Below are 21,346 nucleotides of genomic sequence, written 5' to 3' on the forward strand. Positions count from 1 at the left end.
TCGAGGTCTTACAGTACTTCAAAAAAAAAACCCCAGACACAAAATTGTAACCGCCTTATCACAGTCTCTATACCCCGCATGAATACATACTAGAATAGCTGCGATGATACTAGTAAAATAGAGAGATATCCCAAACAATCTAAGCTAAACCACCAAGGCTACGATATGCTCATATGGTGAAAAAGAACAAACGTCCGTCAATTCATTATGTATGAAAGTAACTGATCAGAGCTATGCCTCAAAAGATAACTCCTTCCCACCTGCATCCAAGTGTCCACGGTTAGACCACATAGACCTCAGTCCTTGTGCTCCACGTTTGTAACAGTGATACCCGTCTCCTCGGCCTTGTCGGCTTCTGCGGTCATCTTAGATTCCACATCCGCTGGCAGGTGGCCGAGAGCACGGCCACCGAACAGGAGATCGATCTCTTCTAGAGACTTTTGTTTGGTCTCCTTGAAGACGAAGAACACGGTGGGGAACGTGACGCAAATGTCTGTTGCACGGATTGATTAGCCAGGGTAGTGGGAAAGGAAGAGCCACGTTTATAGCAGCAGCTGAAAGGGTTTCGTGGGAAGGACTTACTGAAGGCCACAAAGATGAAGTAGAATTTCCAACCAATACTTGCCAGAGCGATGGGGGAGACCTGCGCCCACAGTGTACTGACGGTCCAATTCCCAACAGCTGTCGCAAAAGCCGTTCCTCGCCCACGGATCTGCATCGGCATGACCTCCGCCATGTATGTCCTATCAACGCATTTGCGTTAGTGTGCTGAAACAGGTCGCGAGTGACAGAAGTACTGTAAAGTGAGGGGGCTTACCAGCTGGTGGGGCCGAATGATAGAGAGAAGAGAACGGTGACGCAAAAGATGAAGAAGACACCGCCAATGCTATATCCTCGGTTGACTTCGCCAGTTTTGATCTGCGAGTTGAGAGCTGCTTCGCAGATCAGGGCAATGGTGATAGTGACCGTGCCGAAAAGCATAGGCTTCCGTCTTCCGACCCGATCAAGAAGAAAGACAATAAAGATCAAGTTGGTGAGTGGGCCAACGCAGTTATAAATACCAGCGACCAGCGTATTACGATTGCCTGTAATACCAAGCGTATTGTACATAATCGTCTGATAGTAGCCTATCACGTTGACCCCCGTCATCTGAGTGAAGACTTGGACAAGAGTACCGTGCCTAAGTAAAGCTCATTAGTATCAAAGTCAAGGGAAAGAGAGAAGAATCGAGTCGACGCACATCAGTCGATTCCGCCACTGGGGAACTTTGAACATGATCAACCATCCTGGAGCAGTCACAGCCTTCTCCGCCTCAATCGTGGCTCTAATCTCAGTGTGTTCCCTTTGAATCCAGTCGTCATTTGTGCCATCATAGTGAAGCTTTTTCAAGATTCTCAATGCCTCGTCATACTTCTCCTTCTCAATTAGATATCGAGGAGACTCGGGCATGAAGAACATTCCTATTGCCAGCAAGAGCGCCGGGACCGCTTGGAATGCCAATGGAAAACGCCATTGAAACTCGCTCGTGTCAGGCGCGTGGAGAGATCCGTAGCCGACCCATCTGAGAGCGAGGTCAGTTACGCCTTCTAATGAACAACCGAGCACCTAGAAGTACTTACGTGCTGACGATAAAACCAACTCCAATCATTTGCTGTGCCAGACCGACAATTAAACCACGGGAGCGTGGATGGGCGACCTCAGCTTGGTACACTGGAACTGACATAGACATCAGGCCAACCGCCCATCCAGCAAAAATACGGCCGACCAAGATCATAGACAGGTTCTGAGCTGCGGACTGTAAAATGGCGCCGACAAGACAGATAAAGGCTCCCATCTGGATAGTAAATTTGCGCCCAAAACGGTCCATCGTAAGGCCACCCTGGAGGGCACCAACAGCGGCTATATCGCCTCATGTTAGCCAAGCGCAGAATGAGAGAACTGAGCGGCAACACAGGGCCTCAAACTGAGTAGTGATAGAAAGAAGCCAGAGAACATACCTCCTCCCGAGAAAGTACTATTGATCGCTCCGATGATAGCTGATGTCTGAGTAGTATTGAAGAAGTTCAAAAAGTTCTTCGATTCAATTACATCAGTCATAACACCGCTGTCATAACCAAACAAGAAAGACCCTGTTGCCGCAAAGGCAGCCAGGGAGATGGTGAAAAATCGTCCCATGTTGGCGAAAGTGAAGGGAAGAAGTTGGTGGGGGCTTATTCCATGCGACGGGTGCAAGGCAAAAAAAGAAAGAAAAAAAAAGCAACCGGAGGGGAAAGGGTAGGCGACATTGTCTATATAGAGTCCATGTGCGCCCAACCCCGTCTGGAATGGATATTATCCTTGACTAGCTCCTTAGCCATGGGCTGACAGACTGGACAAAACCGCACAGTGGCGCGGGACAAAAGCTTGCAGTTGACCTTGAAAATCCGGGGACGGTTGACCAGATTGCCAATAGACCTCACGCCGTCTTCCCAATCTTGAATTAGTGGCTGATTCAATTGGCGAGAGCTCCACTAGGCGAGTATAGCGCTTGCAAGCAAGAGAAGAGCCAGTCTGTGTGCATTGACAATTCGTTGGCTGACATGTGGGGGGCTCGGCCAGGGCAGGGACAAATGTTGCCTCAGTGACAGGCTGGGGAGAGATTCACTATTAATTAAACCCCGCAGAAGCCAATAGGGTAAATAAAGTCCACTTGCCTCTGGCTAAATGCCTCCTCACACGCCACTGTTGGCCTTGTTCGCTCCGGGGTAGCGGCCCAGTCCACCGAGGCACGGTGGCACACAGATGTGCACCTGCCCACCCGACAGGTCAATTGTGTTCTAGGCCTATTTGCCTGTCTGAGCTCAGACTAGATCTGCGATCTCGTTCACTGCCCAGACCATGGAGAGGCAAAGTCGACAGGCAGCGTGGTGAAGGGAAGAGAGTGCGTCGCAGGTTTGAATAGCAAATCCTAAACCCGGCTGATTTCCGCGTGCTAACCACTCAGGTGACTCCTCACTCCTGATCTAGCGTCCTTCCCAATCACAACAGCTCGACTTTTGCCATGGATGAGGTTGTCCATCGACCACGTGGTGTTTGCACAACAGTGTCGCAAACGCATGAATTGAGCCAAGATGAGCCTAAATGCATGAGAAATAGACATCGGACCCAACGAATCGTGTTATGAACCATCTGAACATTAGCCGAGACTGACACTCCTACACGATGTCTAAATGAATTTTGAAATCTGCTGATCAAGTCTGGTTAGCACTTGTCGGGGAGAGACGATGACTGCGCACCTCGATTGATGGAAATCCCCCCAGCCGAGCCTGCAGCCATGCAGCTTACACTACTGTGCCATTTGCACCAATCCCCGCCGGAGAAGTTTTGACGGGCTTTCCCATATTAGGTAAGGTACCTTATAGTTGTCGGAGACCAGGGTCTGATAAATGATAGTCTAACCAGTTTAGGATACTGTCATTTCACTCCAGGCTGGCTCGTCCTTTCAACACTGACGTTCCCGGCTATTAACAGTCTCGTATTCTGGACTACTTACAATTATAGCGATCGGAGGCGAACCTAATTTTGTCAAGCTAGGTGCATGGAGACCGTGTCACGGTTCGATTGTGATGGTGTGAGTTAAATGTCAACTTGTTGACGGTCAGGACTCAGCTACAGGACTCAGCTACAGCATCTATTCTTGCGGACAGCTTGAATCGGCACAGATAATGACTTCACCTGGTATCAGACAAGCCGCTTTCGCAGAGACAATGTGCTTTATACTCATGTATGACGGCCTGCGTAGCTTCCCTACATCGTAGATGCGCTAGCAGGTATCACCCAGTTGCTTGGTAACCTTTCCGTTAGCCGGTTTTCGAAGCGCAGGGGATTACTTGCGCCGTGTTGCCGTGAGACTGTCGACTCGAGTCGAAGCCACCCAATGACATACAGACTGGCCCTAGTCAGAACAGCGACAGACCTCTAATCCATGAGAATCGATCTCAGGCAGATCGTCCAGACGCAGATTATCCGTTCAACCGAACCGTATCTGGCATATTTGGTCGGATCTAATCAGATAAGCAAGTAAGATTTTTCCGGATGGACCACAGAGATTGACGTCATCGAGAGAGTAATCCTTGCCTGCTCAGTCATATTGTATCAAAAGATACCGGCAATAAGGTCACATTACCGAGAAAATGCTTGGAGCGAAGTCAGGACAGTGAGCGAGTACCTGTGTCAATTGACTCTGTTCCTGGTTTCCAACTAGATTGCCGACCCCGATCCGGACCAGTCTGGTTCCACCAAGGTCTCTTCCCGGCCAAAGGCCAGCCATGACCATCACAACAACCTTACCTATTTTCTGGAAACTCTCACCCAATCCACAAAAACAATCCTGTATACTCAACGGAAGCTGCGCTTGTCTTAATCCAATCAAAGATGGTGTCTACAGGTCGATCAAGTACCGTTCCCCCGCCTTCAACTTCATCTCCCGCTCATTCAGACTCTTTCATACGACCCAGGCAGCCAAGCCTTGACCTGGAACGCGATATTCTATCCACGCGTGGCCAGCGCCTTGCGGGCTTGATACGGCGGCGCTCCTTATCACTTTATGACTCCGACGGCTTTGACGAGAGCGACCGATGGGATGAGTCAATTGCTCCCCGAGAGCGTATGGACCGACCTGCCTTCGAACGCGCGAAGCGATTGATTGGCGACAGAAGCCCCTTTTATCGATGGTACGCTTTAGCTTCCAAGAACACAGTTGAAACGCTGACAGTGATCCCAAAGGCAATCTTTCTACCGCCATCCAGCCACTTTGCAAGGCTTGCCACAGCCGCTGTATGTAGCCCCTTCTGCATCTAACGTCTATGGTTGGCGGTTGCTGAGCATTCTCCAAGACGACAATACTACGAACGCAACAATGACCTCATCTCCCAATACGCTTACATCGACCGATTGCTGGACTCGTCCTTGCCACACCGCTTGATAGTCGATTACCATAAACCTTGCGGCTTGTTGGGACCGACTTCTGCATATACCAACAATGGCAGCAGCACACGGGAGTCAGAGCCGAACACCGTTCCTGAGAATGGTTTGGACCCTAGTAATGATACGGCTAAAATCAAGCGAACCCCACGCAATCTCTATCGCATTCCCAACGAAGGCACCCCTCTTCTATCACCACCGCTGGAAGATAATGTGTCAGCACGGCCTGATATCATGCCCAAGCACGACGAGTATGTGGAAAGCGGAGATAGAATAGTCACCATCGCCATCTATGTCAACTTCATCGCCAACATAATACTATTGGCTGCCAAAATCGTCGTCATGTCAATGACAAGCTCTCTCTCAGTGCTTGCGAGCTTAGTTGACGCAGCATTGGACTTCCTCAGCACTGCCATTGTTTGGGTGACCACCATTTTGATTAACCGACAGGACCGCTACCGGTATCCTATCAGTCGACGCCGGCTGGAGCCACTGAGTGTTCTCGTTTTCGCAGTCGTTATGATGACATCTTTCGTTCAAGTGGCACTGACATCTTTGAGTCGGTTGCTATCGTCAGACCACTCTGTGGTAGAGCTCACGATACCGTCTATCGCAGTCATGGCCAGTACGGTGGTTATCAAGCTGATTTGCTGGTTCTGGTGCCGGTTGATCAAGAACTCAAGTGTCCAGGCTCTGGCGCAAGACGCCATGACAGACGTAGTTTTCAACCTAGCGAGTATCTTATTCCCTCTAGGTAAGTTTGACCGACCTATTATTCATGCTACATCGACCCTATTGACCAATATTCAAGTTGGCTCATTTACCAATACTTGGTTCATTGATCCCCTCGGCGGTTTGCTCCTCTCCTTATATGTTATCTGGAATTGGAGTGGCACGGCCAGCGAGCATATCGGCCACCTTACCGGCGCCGCTGCATCCCCGAAAGATCACAGCATTTTTCTTTATATGACCATGCGTTTCTCCAAGGCTATCCTGAAGATTCAGGACTTGAAAGCATATTACGCTGGTGACAAGCTTAATGTCGAGATTGATATCGTGCTCGAGCCCAAAACGAGATTGCAGGATAGCCACGACGTGGGGGAAAGCCTGCAGTACATGATTGAGAGTGTTCCGACCGTGGATCGAGCTTTCGTTCATCTGGATTATGACCCATGGAACATCCCCAGCCATATGAACCAGCAAGAGGCATAGATACCTGTTTAGGGTAACATGTAAACAACCCGACCGGCGTCCCGACGGATATAAATGAATCGAGCCTGTGCATCGGGTTGGCTGAGTGTATTTATCTATGGGATTTGTCTAGAACTGGAATTGAATACGAGTATCCTGTTGGTTTGCTGCAGATGACCTGTCAGATTCCGCCCATCAGATAAGGATAATCAAGGGGCGGATGCCCTCCGACTTCCGCAGCGTGTCGCACAAGGTGACAAAAGGTCAAGGGATGATCAGCGCATCTGAATGCTGTCAATTTGTTCAATAGCGCGCAACAGACGCAGGATCCCGTGATGTCCCAACCATGCCTATTGTGGAATGTTGATTGTTATCCATGATCGCGTGGTGATTTACTCCGCTCCGTTGTTACACCCCAAGCTTACGGGGCGATTGCATCACGCGCCGTAATTGTGCGCGAAGGCGAGGGAAGAATGATAAAACAAAGCTAGACATGCCCTTCCATATGATCGCCAAGTGTCAATCACATGTATGGTATGTAACGTTATCAATCAAGCTCAAAGTAAGAAGTAAGATCACGATTAAAATGGTGACTGTATGTAAAAAAAGAACAAAGGAACAAAGGGACCAAACGCCTCGTGGTGAGCGGAAGTGGGTCAGCCGCGGGCGGCGCGAGGGAGTAAGAGACAGAGTGAGTGGAGAGGGAGCGGAAAACGGGGGCGGCCTGGCCATAGGTACAGTAACAGAAAACCAACTTTACTTACCACGCCTCCGCCCGCGTCACACATCGCGACGCGATTAGATCAAGCAGAGCGTCTTTTCCGTCGTGCTCTTGATTTCGAGGCACGTTTTCCCACCACCTCAATCCAGACAGACACTTTCGACTCTCCATCCCTCTCTATCCCTTCAATTAGCTCACGGGATCTATATCTGGGTCTCGTTGTATCTTTCGTTCTTCAATCTCTTTTCTTATTTACGTGCTTTCCCTCGAATACCGCCTATGCCGTCATCTTAACCTCCGCGCTGCTGCCCAACATGTCTGATCTGGAACACACTGCTGAGCCAACGTGCTCGTCTTCGCCGCCGTCTGCTCAAACATGGGATGCTACACCGATTAATTATGCCTTTCTGGTACACTCTCAGAAAACATTGACCCAGAATCTCCCGCCGCGGGTGGACAACAAATTGCTGGCACGGCAAAAGCGGCGCCGCACAAGGTATGCCTGGGAACCGCCCTGGTCGTGAACCACGACTACACTTTAACCCCGAATAGCTTTCCGATTTTCTTGCATAACTGCTAATTGTCGTGAATGTATAGCCCAGAAGATCACGCAATCCTCGAGGCAGAATATCAACGAAACCCCAAGCCAGACAAGACGGCCCGAGCTAGTATAGTCAGCCGCGTCTCATTGGGCGAAAAGGAAGTGCAGGTATGACGCGGAAGAACAATACTCGTACTTTGTACCCTCCAGCTTTCTAATCACCATATCGACGCGCTTTTCAGATCTGGTTCCAGAATCGTCGTCAAAATGACCGTCGCAAGTCCAAGCCTCTTCAACCACACGAGCTTCTCGCGCCTCGATCATCCGCGTCAGACGCGTCGAAACATGCCGCCAGTGACGATAGCCTCTCTTCGGAAACGGTGCCTTCTAGCAGTCCCAAACAACCCGAGGAGATTGGACAGGAGAGGATCCCGTCAACACAATCATCGGACAACTCCTGCGAGTCTGATGAAGCACTTGAGGACAAGGGTGGCCTAGAACAACCGGCTTTCAGCTCTCAAACAAGCTTGGCTACGTCCGTAGCGCCAGAAGGTTCGCAACCAGTATCGAAAGAGGCGATTGCGGAGCCAGAATCTTCTCACACACAAGAGGTTCCAACATTCGATGAGTCGCAACAGGCCATGGTGAAAAGGAAACGATCGGTCACGGAGGTTCGATGTGACACGCCGTTTGTGCAGGGTGCGTCGACACCGAGCCAATTCCACGATATTAAGTCACCGCCTTCGCTGCGGCTATCGCTTTCTTTCGATGGGGAAGCCATGGTCCGGAAAGAAGGCGAGTTCACACCTTCGCCTCCGAAAGGACGGAATGCTCTTCGCATCGCAATGTCGTCCGACGGGAAAGCTGTGATCAGAGCTGATGGCGAGCCCTCTCCGTCAAGGAATCGCATCTCTATGTTCTCGGCCCGGAAGCCTCCGTTCACAGGCCTTCGCAGGAGCAGTAGTGCGGTGGCTTTCAGCACCCCGCGAGCCGGCAGCACGGATGCAGAGAGGATGTTTGGAAGATCCAGAGATCCCAGAAACTGGGAGGCCTTTTTCGATACCGATGCGAGAAGTGCCCTTTGCACGCCAATGAGCTCACAAAGTGCTCCAGGTGCTGGCTCTCCTGGGCTCTTCCGATCCCGGAGTCAGCGTTCCTTGACCAGAAGTCTGTCAGGAAAGCACAGCATGTCTCTGCCGATGAAATCAGCAGACTATCTTAATACCCCGGTTCCGAAACCGAACAGCGAGAAGAGACGGAAGATCTCTCGCACTGTCTCGTCACTGGGTCGATTGGAGTCTGATCACAAGTTGTCTTACGCGGGATCCAACCTGAAAGCCTATATGGAAGCGGCGAAGGACGGGGAAGTCGACTTGCAGTGCGGTGATTCAGATAAAGAAAACTGGATCCCCGGGACGAGAGTTTCCCACAATCGCCGTCGGGTTGCATCTCATCACAATTCTCGACGTTCAGTGCTCAAGGACACTAGCGGAAGGGACGGCAAAACCCATAAGAACGTCAATCCAGCTGGCAGATATGCTCGAGGTTCTCAACAATCACAACACAGAGTGAACATGTCCATCGGTAAGGACGTGCCGGAATTGGATCCAGAGGTGTCCGCTTTCATGAGTGGGGGAGGCGGCGCCAGTCAGGAGGAGGACCTTGACTGCATCCAGGGACTATTATCCCTGAGCCAAGGTGCTTGGAGATGAGCACTATTGTCTGCTCATCTCTATAATGACCTCATCTTTCTTATGTCTTTTCTATTCTCTTTTGTCTCATATCCCCTCTTCCTTGAGTAGATTCCTGTTGGAGATTACAAGCCAGCAAGCGTTGTTTGCCTGTATGAATCGGAGTGATGGTCAACTTGTAATGATTGGATTGTGGTTGCTATTTGCACTGCTTGTTTAATTCCTTCCAGGCAAATGCAGTCAAAGGCTCTTCTTGTTTGGTGATGAAAATCCTGTCTTAAGTGACAATGATATCCCGTGCTGTTTATCAGCCTAATACCTCCAAAAATAACAATATCATATGATCAAGGATGTTTGAGCTTGGGTGATAGGTTGTAGATTTCGGCATAGCGTGCGGGGAATGATAAGAGAAGCGCAGGACTCACTGCAGCGATAGCTTAGTACCTACCTAGATCCTAGATAGCTTAGACTGGCTGTCTGCAGGATCGGGATGAAGGGAGAAAGAGGAAGGGCGGGTCCGAGACTCGAGTGGGAGCGGGGAGGGCAAACAGACTAACAGACAGGTAGGGCTCAATGCACGTGGCCGCCGCCTGCTGACATATAACCGCTCTGTCTCGCCAGCGGCGAACGAAAGACCCCAGTTAGTGTACAGTATTGTTACGCCTCTTCCTCGCCACCATTCGACTGACTGATGTCTATCAGCTTACCCTGGGTGCTGCGTAATTGGAAGAGCGAAGTCATTCACAAGTCGGTAGGTCCAACCAGTCTGCTTTTGCACTCTCACGCCCTCTTTTGCTTGTTATCAGTTGTCCGGGTTGTCTATGCAGTTGCGCTGCATTATGCAAGTATGTAATATCTGCGTGTTTGTGAGCTTATAGACCTCGAAGGATCTGTCACCGGTCGTGAAATGACGACTATAGCTGGAGAAATGGATTTGCTCGATGCGTCATCGGATGATCATCATTTTATCAAATCTTGGAGTCGTTCCCTGACTCATTGGGGTCGTCAGACTCGCCGTGAAGAATGTTGAATGACAGCTATCTTTACATGCCACAACACATCAATGCCGAATCCAGCTAATGGAACATAGTCCAGCCTACGAATCCAGTATACAGTCAATACCAGAGACGTACAATCTTTGCTACAGTCGGTCCGAGGCATGCCCTATCTGTCAAGAACCGTGGCCGAGGGCCACAAGCCAAGAGTGGCTGTTATCGGAGCGGGCTTCGCAGGCTTGCGATGCGCAGATATCCTCATCCAAAACGGCGCCCAGGTCGTACTTTTTGAAGCGAGAGATAGACTCGGTGGAAGGGTACGTAGACGACAGGTGAACCACTGTCACTTGTCGAGAATTCTTTTGCTAATCCAGATGTCAAAATAGGTACATCAGAGCAAGATCCATGATCATGTGGTTGACATGTAAGCTTCCGTCGCATGCTGACATTGCTCTTGTTTTTCATGTTGTGCTCATATCAAGCAGGGGCCCTAATTGGATTCATGGCACCGGAAAGAACCCGATAGTCAGCATTGCTGAAGCAACAAACACCGCCGTTGAGGACTTCGAAGGGAACCAGGCTCTTATAGCTCCCGATGGGACCCCAATCAGTGACGATGTCGCTGAGAAGGTCTCGGACGTCCTGTGGACAATCATCGCCAAGGCATTCGAGTACAGCAACACCTACAAAGAGACGATACCTGCCGATCGGAGCTTGCTTGACTACATCAAGGAACAAGTGGTGCAGACCGACCTCAGCGAGGAGGAAAAGGAGCTGTGCGTTGAATCTAGCAAGATGTGGGGTGCCTATGTTGGTGACCCCATCGAAAGGCAGAGTCTGAAGTTCTTTTGCCTCGAAGAATGTATAGACGGAAGTGAGCATCCTCCTACAGGGTTCCTATCCCAATCACGTCTACAGTTACTGATCACCCTGTCCGCAGACAACTACTTTGTGGCATCCACATATACACGAATCTTGGAACATGTCTCCAAGACCGCACGCCAACACGCGGATATCCGCCTCAACCAACCGATCATCAAGATCGAGTCCTCAGTTCGCGATGACACCGCTGCCATGCCATCGTCCAGCACACAAGTGACCCTAACAACAGCTTCAGGGGAAACCTCCAACTACGACGAAGTAGTCGTCACCTGCCCCCTAGGCTGGCTCAAGCGCAACAAAGACGCGTTTATCCCATCCATACCCGCGCGCCTCAGCCAAGCCATCGACAGCATCTCCTACGGCCGCCTCGAGAAAGTATACATCTCCTTCCCTCGCGCCTTCTGGCACACCTCCAACCCTGCATCATCATCGTCACCTTCACCCAGCACCACCCCAACCTACAAATCCTACCAAACCCCAACCTTCGCCCAATTCCTCAACCCAAGCTACTCAACCACCCACCCCCCGGAAATTCACTGGAACCAAGAATGCATCTCGCTCGCCGCCCTTTCCTCCCGGCAAACCGCCCACCCGACCCTCCTCTTCTACACCTTCGGCCCCAGCGCCACGCATATCGTCTCGCAGATCGCACACCTCCCCCCGACCTCCCCGGAATACTACCGACAACTCCACGGAATCTTCCACCCCTTCTTCGCCCGCCTGCACAACTACTCCCCGACCGCGCCGGAGTGCCAGCCGCTCGCCTACCTGGCGACGACGTGGCAGACGGACCCCTACGCGGGCCACGGTTCGTACTGCAACTTCCAGGTCGGGTTGCAGCGCGGGGACCGCGATATCGAGGTGCTGCGGGCGGGCATGGGCGCCGACCGCGGCGTGTGGTTTGCCGGCGAGCATACGGCGCCGTTCGTGGCGCTGGGGACGACCACCGGCGCGTACTGGAGTGGGGAGCGCGCCGCGGCGGGGATCTGTGAGCTCTATGGACTGGGGAAGGTCGGGTTGGGGGTCGGGGGCATGAGGGATGATTCTTTGCCGTCCGCCGGAGTGGTTGGTCGCGAGGATTCGGGGGTTGGTGGTGGGGCTTGATTGGATTGGCTTTTTGGGGTTGGTTTGTGGGAGGAGGGATGTTTTGTTGTTTTTGGCTTTTCTTTTTGGTTTTTGGTTGGCTTTCAGCAGAGGCTGTCGTTCGGCTTGGGTCATGATGGATCGGTGGCTGGATTTGGTGATGCTTTTTGTATGAAGACACACACAGACACACACACACACAGAGAGAGAGAGAGAGAGAGAGAGAGAGAGAGAGATACTGATATAGCTTAGCTGATATACAATGCACAAGAGAGCGAACTGCACTGTTTGAGGTATGTATGATTGGCAGTATAGCAGAGCCACAGTTATGTACACCTTCATCGGTCAATCCTTGGCAACCATGGTACAGCAAAAGTAATAAAGACAAGAGCCGAGCCCACAAGACTGATAGAACATGAACAAGAACGAGTGAGAAACAGGAGGGGAATCACAGGCTGGTTGGTCAATCTCGCTCGAAAAAAGGTAAAGGAGAGAACAAAAAAATGACAGCTAATAGGAAGCAAGAGTGAAAGAACAGGAACACATAAACCCCAGAGACTAAATCCGCCCAGGGCATCATTTGAAGTGACCATGCGCCAATATGCTGTCTCCCACGACTAGAGTTTCAACGAGCCTGCGTGATCCTCAAGATTCCGCTCTTTCCTCCTCAGCAAAATTCGAAGCACAAAAACACCGCGCGTACTAGAAAGAGGACGGAAGAGGTAGGGGTATCCCTCGATTGAGCGCCGAATTGAATGAAAGGACGAGAAATGTGTGTTCGATAAGGTTCAGTGGGGTCAGCCTTTGCGATTTGTTATTCTTGAAGCCCGGCGAGAGCCGTTGTCCATTGTAAGAAGGATCGTGGTTCCTGGTAGTGGCCATGTCGGATTCGGCTGACTCCTCAATCTTCCCAGATGGTCTCCAGGTCCAAATCTTGACGACGTTCCGCCCCACAGACACTCCAGCGCTTCCGCTTATCGGCCCGCACCCCGTATCCACCAGATGAAACGCGCGTGTTCATGAAAGGGCTCGAGGGACCCGAGGCATCGGACGTTCCACGCCGTCGATTCAAATTGGTAGCCTCCTCCGCTTCGTCGGCTTTATCGGCAGCAGCTTTCAATGCTGCGATTCTGTCCGCCTCTATGGCTGCTGCTTCCGCATCGGGAATATCCGGAATGGTTTCCAGCGAGGAGATGCTCGGGCTGCGAGATCGGAGACTGGTAGGGGTCGAGGGAATAGATGAAGTGGAAGAGCCAGAGTAGCCTGGAAAAGTCTCATTGAATCGCGAACTGAGTACGCCAGGAGAGGAGTGCGAGGGAGACGGGCTGCCCATGACCGAACCAGGCGACGATGGCGGATGGAAACTCAAAGGAGACGAGGGGCGTCGACGATTGACGCGAGGAAGTGTGTGCGGGAGTACAGGCGATGTAGGGTGCCAGTCGGCCTTGGAAGGAGACGTAACCATGCTGGTGTCCAACTCGGCGTTCTCGGAGATGGTCTGGGAGACATTCAGGGGCACCATTCTCGAGTCGGACGATCCCCCCGTGTTCACCTGCAGCGGCAGATAACGCCTAGCTGAATTGTCGCCAGCGTTGGCAGAGCCCCCGCGACCATTGACGAAGATATACCTGCCCCGCGAGTCCAGCCCGGGGGAAGAGTGGGCGCGCGTCATTGGAGGGACGCCTGGAACTTCGATCATCGATCGTGAGCGGACGTGGGAGCGGTTGAAAGAAGCACGACTCGGAGTTTGGGCAGGCGAATCAGGCGTGAGAGACAAGGTGATCGTGACGTGATCACTGCGTTCTGGCTCCCTGGTATGCTCGACGGTAGAGCCGGACGAGGTCGAGTCAACCGAACCTGCCGAGTCCACAGGGCTTGGGGGTAACATAATACCCTCTGGCGCTGGGTGAGACGCTTCCATATCCGTCTGCGAACCAAAGGTTGGGCTAACTGGACCTCATGCTGGTGTGCGAGAGTGAAAATTTGAAAGGGTGGTTTGCCGGGCGCAGAACCAGGATTTGGGGGGAGGAGGGTGAGGCGTGTTGTGGAGCGGAGTAGTTGTGAAAATAGGAAGTCAGTAGTACTCCGAGATATACGGGTTAGGGGGGGGGGTTGAATTTTTGCCCGAGCAAAGCGGAGAGGAGTTATTTAGTAGGGAAAGTCCCCCCCCTTTTTTTTCGAGTTTCTTTTCTTTAAAGGCTGGACTATTTTTTGCGCACAAGCAATGAGATCCCCCTTCTTTGATTCTGCGTACGGTCTTGTTCTTTATGTTGTGCCCCTCTCTTTGTCGCTGCACTTTTTGGCCCTTCTCAAGAACAGAAGTGAGGAACAGGGTCGGAGTGGTGACGAAGGATGAGTAGGGAGGTAACGTTAGTAGATACTGTAAGGTAGTAACTAACTATCTAACGTTAACTAAGAGTGGTGAGGTCAGCTCAACCATCAGAAACCAAAGAATCAACGCGCGGTCTTGCTCGGGGCCCACCCGCAGACCGCCTTCTACTTCGGTTTCTGTCAATTCTGTCAATTCTGTCAAACTACGTACACCCAACTGCCAGTGGACGTGGACTTTCTCCTCAGACTCCTTCTCCTGCTGTATGAACTACTAATCAAAGCTAAAGAGATACCATTTTAACGGCATCATTTTCTAATTTCATTGCTGACCTTCAAAAGCTGCAGTTGCCTCATCGAACTCATCATATCGACTCACTAAGTAGGATGACCGAGGTATCTAGCTGCTACTTGGACCCTGACGGGTTCTTGTTTCCCCTCTCCCGCCACAGATTCCATGTCCATGTCCGATAAGCGTGGCTTGAGGATTCGATTCAGCTTGGCAAACGCAGCATCTTCCTTCCACCTGTATCACTCTTCCTAGTTGCTTCGATGCCATTGCCTTGGTTGAAAGAACAGGGTCCCGGACCATTCGGCGCCAGTTTTTTTTCACCCTCTGTCATACCTTCGATGTTTCATTCCAAACTGATAATGCGCACCCCGCGCCTTATCGCTGTGGATCCTACTCACACATTCCACGGCAAAAGAGGGGAAGCCCCAGCACCCAGAAGCATCATGTCTGCTCAAAATGGATCCGAGTCTAGGCCAGTCCAGACATTTGTCGATGTTTCCAGAGCCGAGCACACTAACTAATACACTCTGCAACCCTGTCAACATGTGCCAAATTGTGCCTATTGGAGCTCTCCAGCAATTCCGGCCGTGCCGGAAATCTGGCCTGAGCTACGCTGTACGGACTGTACCGCATGCCGAAGGGCCCAACCCTGCATAATAGCTTGCCACGAGGAGAGTAAGCTTGCTGCCACGACCTCACTCCAAGGGCCAAGACACGTCTTTTAAAAGAGCCCCCAGGCGGTCGTAGCTCATCCCTGTCGTTCTCAGTCGCTGAAACTGGCCGGTCACAATGGCATATGACATCTTGAGCCGTCCGACTGCACAGATCTTCCGGGCAACGAACGGTTCAAGTACTATGCTCTTACACATGGACTATCCTTCGGGTTTAGGCCTTACGGAATGTAATCAACATATAATGATGAATGATTAAATATTATGGTAGAAGGGCTATAAGAGTGAACTTGAATGAGCTAGCTGGTCGGTCAGAAGTCAGCAGCTGCGAAGGGGTATGAATGCTCAGAACCACATTCACGCTATGGTTTTTGAAGATGAATAGTTTCGTGCTGAACTGATTTCAGTGATGATCCTCCTCGCACATCTTCGAGGTATTCTTGCGCACATAAACCTCACGCACTGGATCACCTGCGTTGGCCTTGAGCTCCCACTCACCAATCCCGTATTCGGCGGGTGCTCTCTTCACGCCACGGCCGCCACCTCCAATGATCAAGTTGCCCGGCCGGTAGTTGGGGTCGCTTTTCATCCGGTGGATTGCAGAGACATGGATTTGGGCTTCATTCGGGATATCACGAACCTCCCCACAAGGAAGTGGCCAGCGGATCGGCTTCCACGAGCCATCTTTCTGAAGATCCATCCGGCGGAAGGGCAGGTACTCCATCATTCTCCAAGTAAGAACTGACATACCCGGTAAACCCATCTTGAACTCCAAACAGTCGTGCAGTAGGCCTTCGGTGCTTGAGCAAAGGAGAGCCTCGCGGAAGTTGCGACTCGATTCTGAGGTATCTTCATTCGCATATGGCCGAAATCTGGATGGCTGGCCGTCGTCTGCGTTATTATGCGCCGGGTCCCGGCAGAAGTCACTGTCGCGATTCCAGTTTATTGTTTTCTCATGGATTGGAGTGTACTCTCCGTCAAATTCCTCGCAGCATTCGAATTGCTTCAGCTTCCGGGGGTCGAATTGCAGCCCGGCACGCTGTGCTTCCTGGACCATCCACACCAAAGGGGCATGGCTCAATGGCCAAACCTCATCTTCACCAAGCTTCCAGCCTCCGCCAATATCTGCATGACCCCCTGGGAACCAAACCTCTTGGATGTCTTGCCCACCATCCTCTTCGTCACTCATGACTGCCTGCGCAATGACCTCGGGTACTTGCAGTGATAATCCGGAATTGCCGCTGCGGATGGAATGAACATCCTCTGTGGATCCCGCCATGTCGGGCACCGCCAGGCTGAGCTTCCGATTAGGGCTGGGTGAGGCATGAGCACGGTATCGGTGTGAATCGTGATGCAGGTCCTCACGAGAGCAGTTAGTGCTCCGGTACACAGACTCTGTTTCCTCGTGGCTTCGCCTTGGGTGCTGTTGCATTCCATTGTCGATCTCCTTGTCGTCGTTGTCATCATTCACTGTAATAGCGGGAACGTCATTGTGGTCACGTCTTTCAGCAGGATGACGAAGGTGATGGAGTTTCTGGCGACCCCAAAGGTGGGCCTCTTTTTTCTTCTTCTCAGCCCAGGGTCTCACTTCCGATATCAGGTCCTGGCGAAATTTGGCCCGACGTTCGTCAATACCGACCGCATGTCGAATCACCTTGGCGGAACTACGAGCGGTGTAAGGAAATTTGCTCCTTTGCATCCATGCTGACTCGAAGCGCGGAACACTGTTGACAGTGTCGAACAGACCCATGAACCTGATCCTACTAATTGGTCGGCTGAATGTTTCGCGAAATGCCTTCATGTACCGAAAGAGCCTCTTCTTCTCTTCGCGCTCTTCATCTGTGTCATCTCGTCGCTGCTGCCACTTGGCAAAAGTCTTCCATGCGAAGCGGATCAACTCCTCGTTACCGGCCTCGAGCAATCCTATATAGTCAAGCATTTCGGCCAGGAAGCGTGCAATATATGCCCCTCTACTGAATCCGATGAAGTAGATATCATCGCCGGGAGAATAGTACCGCATCAGGAACTTATATCCGCCCATCACATGCTGGTCGAAAGAGGAGCCGATGGCAGAATCCTTGGCCTTCAGATACGCTGACCGGATCCGCTGATAGCGACTGTGGCTGGTCAGAGAGTGGGTGGTAACGTAGGTTCCAATCCCAGGCTGGTAGTAATGGAATTGATGGCTCTTGCTGCGGTCAAGCATCTAAACCCCCGGATGAAGACGAACGTCAGCCAATTGATCGATTGTAACGGGTGGTCTCATTCAAAGAGTACATCTAAGGACCGGACTTACCCGAAAGATTTTGAGTACATTGCTATCCGACTCATCCCCACAGAATTTGTTGCCGGTTCCATCGAAGCACAGGACGAAATGTTTCCGCACAGGGGCCGGGCCCATCCCCATTGATACTCCATCCATGGTCTTAAGGTTAGAGAAAAGATTGCATGCAATTGACTAGTCGCGATTCTACCGACAACTAGAAGAAAGGGGTAAGAGCGGTGGTGTTTGAGCGATCGGAATCACGACTAGCGCGGGGGATGCCACTGCTGTATATACGCATGCGTCGGTAATGTTACTGGCAGCCAAGGCACGCATATGCCGGGATGCTGCGGCCCTACGGTGCGTGGGATCTTCAGAGTCAAAGACTGAGAAAGAGGGTGCGTGTGACGCTGCTGTGAGACCGTCCGGAACTTGGATTTATGGGGGTTCCTGCAGCCTCAGGCCGGCCTCTAGCAGGAGATACGTCGAATCCAATCCAGTTTTTTCTGGGTGGATCCTTCACAATGATGGTTGGCCGAGACAGAGCTGAGACGCATTCCTCCAACTTCTGCCTCTGCATTAGGGCGACCCCTTTTGTGATAATATGCAGCGGGCTGATTTGCCCCCGATCGCCTTAATGAGTTCTCAACTTGCTTATGGTCCGGGCATGGCGGCATACTAGACTAGCTTATTTGCGGCATACAGGCCGACTCGCTGGTCAGCCCAGGCAAATGTCAGCTGCGGTTGCAGCGGCCAGTGCTGACATGGCATGTCTACGCTAATCAGGAGTCCAGAACAGCCACGAACATTTCAGTTAGGTTTGCTGGCCAAAACCCTCCCAGGGCATCCAGCTCGACTCATCCTGCACGGACGCTTATCTAGCACGATGCGGATGGGGTTTTGGCGCGGTCCGGTGTCAAGTTTCCAAGGCCCCGTGCTTCTGGGAGGAACGGATCGATGACGGCGATCATCATCGGAAAAAAAAACAATGTACCACCATATATCAGCCTTTTCTAGCGGTATCCGTGTAGCCATGTGTACCGATACGAAGTACTCCGTGGAGTGTATAGGCGGGGTTCCCGTTCCGTCTCTTGCGCTCCCGCGTGAGTGACAATTGTCCATTAATCCATGACTTGTCGACATCATGGCAAGACGAAAATCACAGACTGCGAGACTGAAGAGACCTAAGAACGTCCAAATGTGCAAAGGGAGGACGATCGTTCCCATGTTTGCCCTTGGGTGGACCGTACGCTCCACCAATGGCATTCCCAAGGGAGAAGAAGCCCAAGAGTACGGAGTACCACAAGATCTTTCAAGGTTATGAGTTCCAGTGGTGCAATCGTGGGAGGCCCGAGAAAGTTTCCTTGAACTCCACGAACTTGCTCCTTAGCTGCGCCTACATGAGATGGTCTCCGAAACATGTGAACGAACAGTTTTTGAAAAGAGATGCAATGACTCGCAAGAGCTGATTCTGCTGGAAAGCTGGGCTTTTCTGACGTGCAGATGCACTTGGGCCATTCAATTTTTTTGTTCAGACCCACCGGATCCCGATGAGTATTGCTGATAAGAACCATAAAAGATAGAATATGGGCCCTAAGCGAAAGACAAAGAATAGTTGGCTCTGGTCCCCACAAGTTATGAAAAGGACGATCCTTTCCCCGATTTACAGTACCTGCTGGATGGACGCTAGCATGCTTGAGTGTAACACCAGGTAAGCCTTTGCTGCCAGGGACAAGAAGAGAATTCTGTTCAGAACTTCGATCAGAACTTGGAACTTCTGACTGTCCGCATTTCACTCAGCTGAGCCTGGAGCACACACCACCATGCCGACCTCCCACGAAATGAGTGGGTGGTGCGGGTGGGAATAAATCAATGCTAGGCGATGAACTAACGAGAACTAGTTATCGAAGTATCCAACTGCGGGGCCTGACGGCCTGGGGCCGCCCATGAACCACTCGGCAACACCCGATCGTAACACTGGCTGGTCCAAACTCTGACCTTTTTCGTCTCTCTTGCTCCCCCACTCCCCAGTCCATAACAAGTCAACAACCCAACCACCTCCTCCATCCCCCCCCTCTCATCTCTGCAGAACATGCACCGAAGATCGCTACTGGCAAACTCTTTTCCCGCGTTGCTCTGGTCGCTCTGGTCGCTCTGGTCGATCCTTTCCCAATATTCTACACACACTCTGTCCCAATGAAGGATGGCCGGCTTTTGTTCCAGCTAGCCATGAGGCCGAGCGTGCGGCTGGGCTGACGGCCGGCCAGTTTTACTCCTTCACGGCTTATGTCAAATTCCCTCTCATTGCAATCTGTGCGGCTTTCTAAATCCTGTGCTCGTCACACAGATCTCGATTACTTGATTGGGCTTCTCCAGTCACGAGCTAATGATCGACCGAGGATTAGCGACTCGCATCTTGAAAACTCTTGAGTCTACTCCGCACTCATATGTTACTCACAACGCAATCCGGGAACACAATGACCGCTACGGAGCCGTGTAACAAAAGTTATTGAACTGCGCTAATTCTCCTAGTTGAAATCAACGCATTAACTTGTTAATATGATATATCAGAAGTTATACTACTTAGGAATAGCTTAACAGCACTAATATCTAAAAAAGTAAAGACCTTCTAATATTTCTTAAGCTAGGCGTAATATAGGAGTAGTTACTACATTTAATCTTACAGATTGAGTAACTTTTACTATATCTAGCTTAAAGACTTACTACTTTAGGCTATACTTATATTACAAAAGGAATAATTACACCCAGCTTACACCAAGACATTTAGCGCAGTTCAATAACTTATGTTACACGGCTCCGTAGCTTGTTTGATGATGCATGAGCTATCCATAGTGTTCAAGCCAAAAGGCAAGAAACTCCCTCCTAGGGCAATATTTTCCGATTGTGTGATCAGGGATCCAGCACACGAATGCAGGGATGATGCAAAAGGCATTGTAGGATGTAAATCCCTCCCGCCCGCCCATCCAAGACTGGTGGGTAGCGACCGCCTGAATGCTCTTCAGGCCAAGCTCTCTTGCATAGCTCTCATTTGCACAGTCGAGAATTGAGATGAACTCCATGGTGTGAACGCGTGAGTACCCTATGATCCGTCCTCCGTATGGTTCTCCACTCACACGACCTTGGCTCCTTTAATTCCAGAGTCTTGCGATCTTCAGCAAGATGTCATGGGTGATCCTAGGCAAACTTCGCTGGCCTGGAAATTACATATAAGATGTTGAAGTCGTGCTTACGCAGTTACAGCTACCACATCTCTTCATCCGAATAGGCTTTGGCTTTCCTTGCATCGTAGGGGAGATTGTTGCAGCTGGGATGGGTCCAAATGAAAAAATTGGTGAGGGATCGTCAGCGCCAGCAGGTCTCAAGGGGTGGGCCTCCCAGCTAGGACGTCAGATTGTCAGTCAGCTCTCGAGCCCGCACAGCTGATGTTCCTCGTTTGTCCATCAAGGTGAGACAGTACCAATCTCTTTTCTTGTGTTTGTGGTGCGCGATCGACCTCCACAGCGCCTGTCCGATCATCGATGGGTCGCCAATAAAGATTTATGTTATAGCGCAGAGCTTGGACCAAGAGTCCAGTACAATTCCATCTTGCGATTGGCATTCCTCAATCCAAGTGGAGACTTGAACCCCTTCCAAGTTCCAGCTCCAGGATGTCGTCGCTAGGATCTTGGCGTGGACAATCCATCCTGCAGATTCTTTTTGGAGCTT

The 21,346-nt window shown here is 51.2% G+C and overlaps 6 protein-coding genes across 6 annotated transcripts; 3 read left to right on the forward strand and 3 right to left on the reverse strand.

Annotated features, from left to right (window-relative positions):
- Nucleotides 1-226: 226 nt before the first annotated feature.
- On the reverse strand, nt 227-2,226 carry BO72DRAFT_453247 (sugar porter family MFS transporter). The gene is made up of 6 exons (XM_040945935.1): nt 1,998-2,226; nt 1,620-1,899; nt 1,241-1,561; nt 818-1,180; nt 583-743; nt 227-493 (listed from the first exon to the last, which is right to left on the reverse strand). The coding sequence occupies exons 1-6, from the start codon at nt 2,173-2,175 to the stop codon at nt 297-299; spliced, it is 1,500 nt and encodes a 499-aa protein (XP_040795889.1). The 5' UTR covers nt 2,176-2,226; the 3' UTR covers nt 227-296.
- Nucleotides 2,227-4,188: 1,962 nt separating this feature from the next.
- On the forward strand, nt 4,189-6,283 carry BO72DRAFT_440978 (cation diffusion facilitator family transporter). The gene is made up of 4 exons (XM_040943466.1): nt 4,189-4,712; nt 4,765-4,815; nt 4,875-5,716; nt 5,774-6,283. The coding sequence occupies exons 1-4, from the start codon at nt 4,414-4,416 to the stop codon at nt 6,172-6,174; spliced, it is 1,593 nt and encodes a 530-aa protein (XP_040795890.1). The 5' UTR covers nt 4,189-4,413; the 3' UTR covers nt 6,175-6,283.
- A 574-nt stretch (nt 6,284-6,857) lies between these two features.
- Nucleotides 6,858-9,607, forward strand: BO72DRAFT_490195 (homeobox domain-containing protein). Its single transcript, XM_040948125.1, has 3 exons — nt 6,858-7,370; nt 7,472-7,583; nt 7,658-9,607. The coding sequence occupies exons 1-3, from the start codon at nt 7,189-7,191 to the stop codon at nt 9,125-9,127; spliced, it is 1,764 nt and encodes a 587-aa protein (XP_040795891.1). The 5' UTR covers nt 6,858-7,188; the 3' UTR covers nt 9,128-9,607.
- A 658-nt stretch (nt 9,608-10,265) lies between these two features.
- On the forward strand, nt 10,266-12,087 carry BO72DRAFT_390833 (flavin monoamine oxidase family protein; the record flags this gene model as incomplete). The annotated part of the gene is made up of 4 exons (XM_040941825.1): nt 10,266-10,418; nt 10,488-10,525; nt 10,587-10,975; nt 11,042-12,087. 4 exons carry the CDS (start codon nt 10,266-10,268, stop codon nt 12,085-12,087), a joined length of 1,626 nt encoding a protein of 541 aa, XP_040795892.1.
- Nucleotides 12,088-12,967: 880 nt separating this feature from the next.
- On the reverse strand, nt 12,968-15,131 carry BO72DRAFT_463452 (uncharacterized protein; the record flags this gene model as incomplete). The annotated part of the gene is made up of 5 exons (XM_040946596.1): nt 12,968-13,993; nt 14,321-14,446; nt 14,609-14,656; nt 14,806-14,920; nt 15,085-15,131. 5 exons carry the CDS (start codon nt 15,129-15,131, stop codon nt 12,968-12,970), a joined length of 1,362 nt encoding a protein of 453 aa, XP_040795893.1.
- Nucleotides 15,132-15,611: 480 nt separating this feature from the next.
- BO72DRAFT_453250 (T6SS phospholipase effector Tle1-like catalytic domain-containing protein) lies at nt 15,612-18,022 on the reverse strand. The gene is made up of 2 exons (XM_040945936.1): nt 17,654-18,022; nt 15,612-17,563 (listed from the first exon to the last, which is right to left on the reverse strand). Exons 1-2 carry the CDS (start codon nt 17,777-17,779, stop codon nt 15,761-15,763), a joined length of 1,929 nt encoding a protein of 642 aa, XP_040795894.1. The 5' UTR covers nt 17,780-18,022; the 3' UTR covers nt 15,612-15,760.
- Nucleotides 18,023-21,346: the final 3,324 nt, after the last annotated feature.

The sequence above is a fragment of the Aspergillus fijiensis genome (genome assembly GCF_003184825.1).
Source record: "Aspergillus fijiensis CBS 313.89 unplaced genomic scaffold BO72scaffold_87, whole genome shotgun sequence".
NCBI classification, from domain to species: domain Eukaryota; kingdom Fungi; phylum Ascomycota; class Eurotiomycetes; order Eurotiales; family Aspergillaceae; genus Aspergillus; species Aspergillus fijiensis.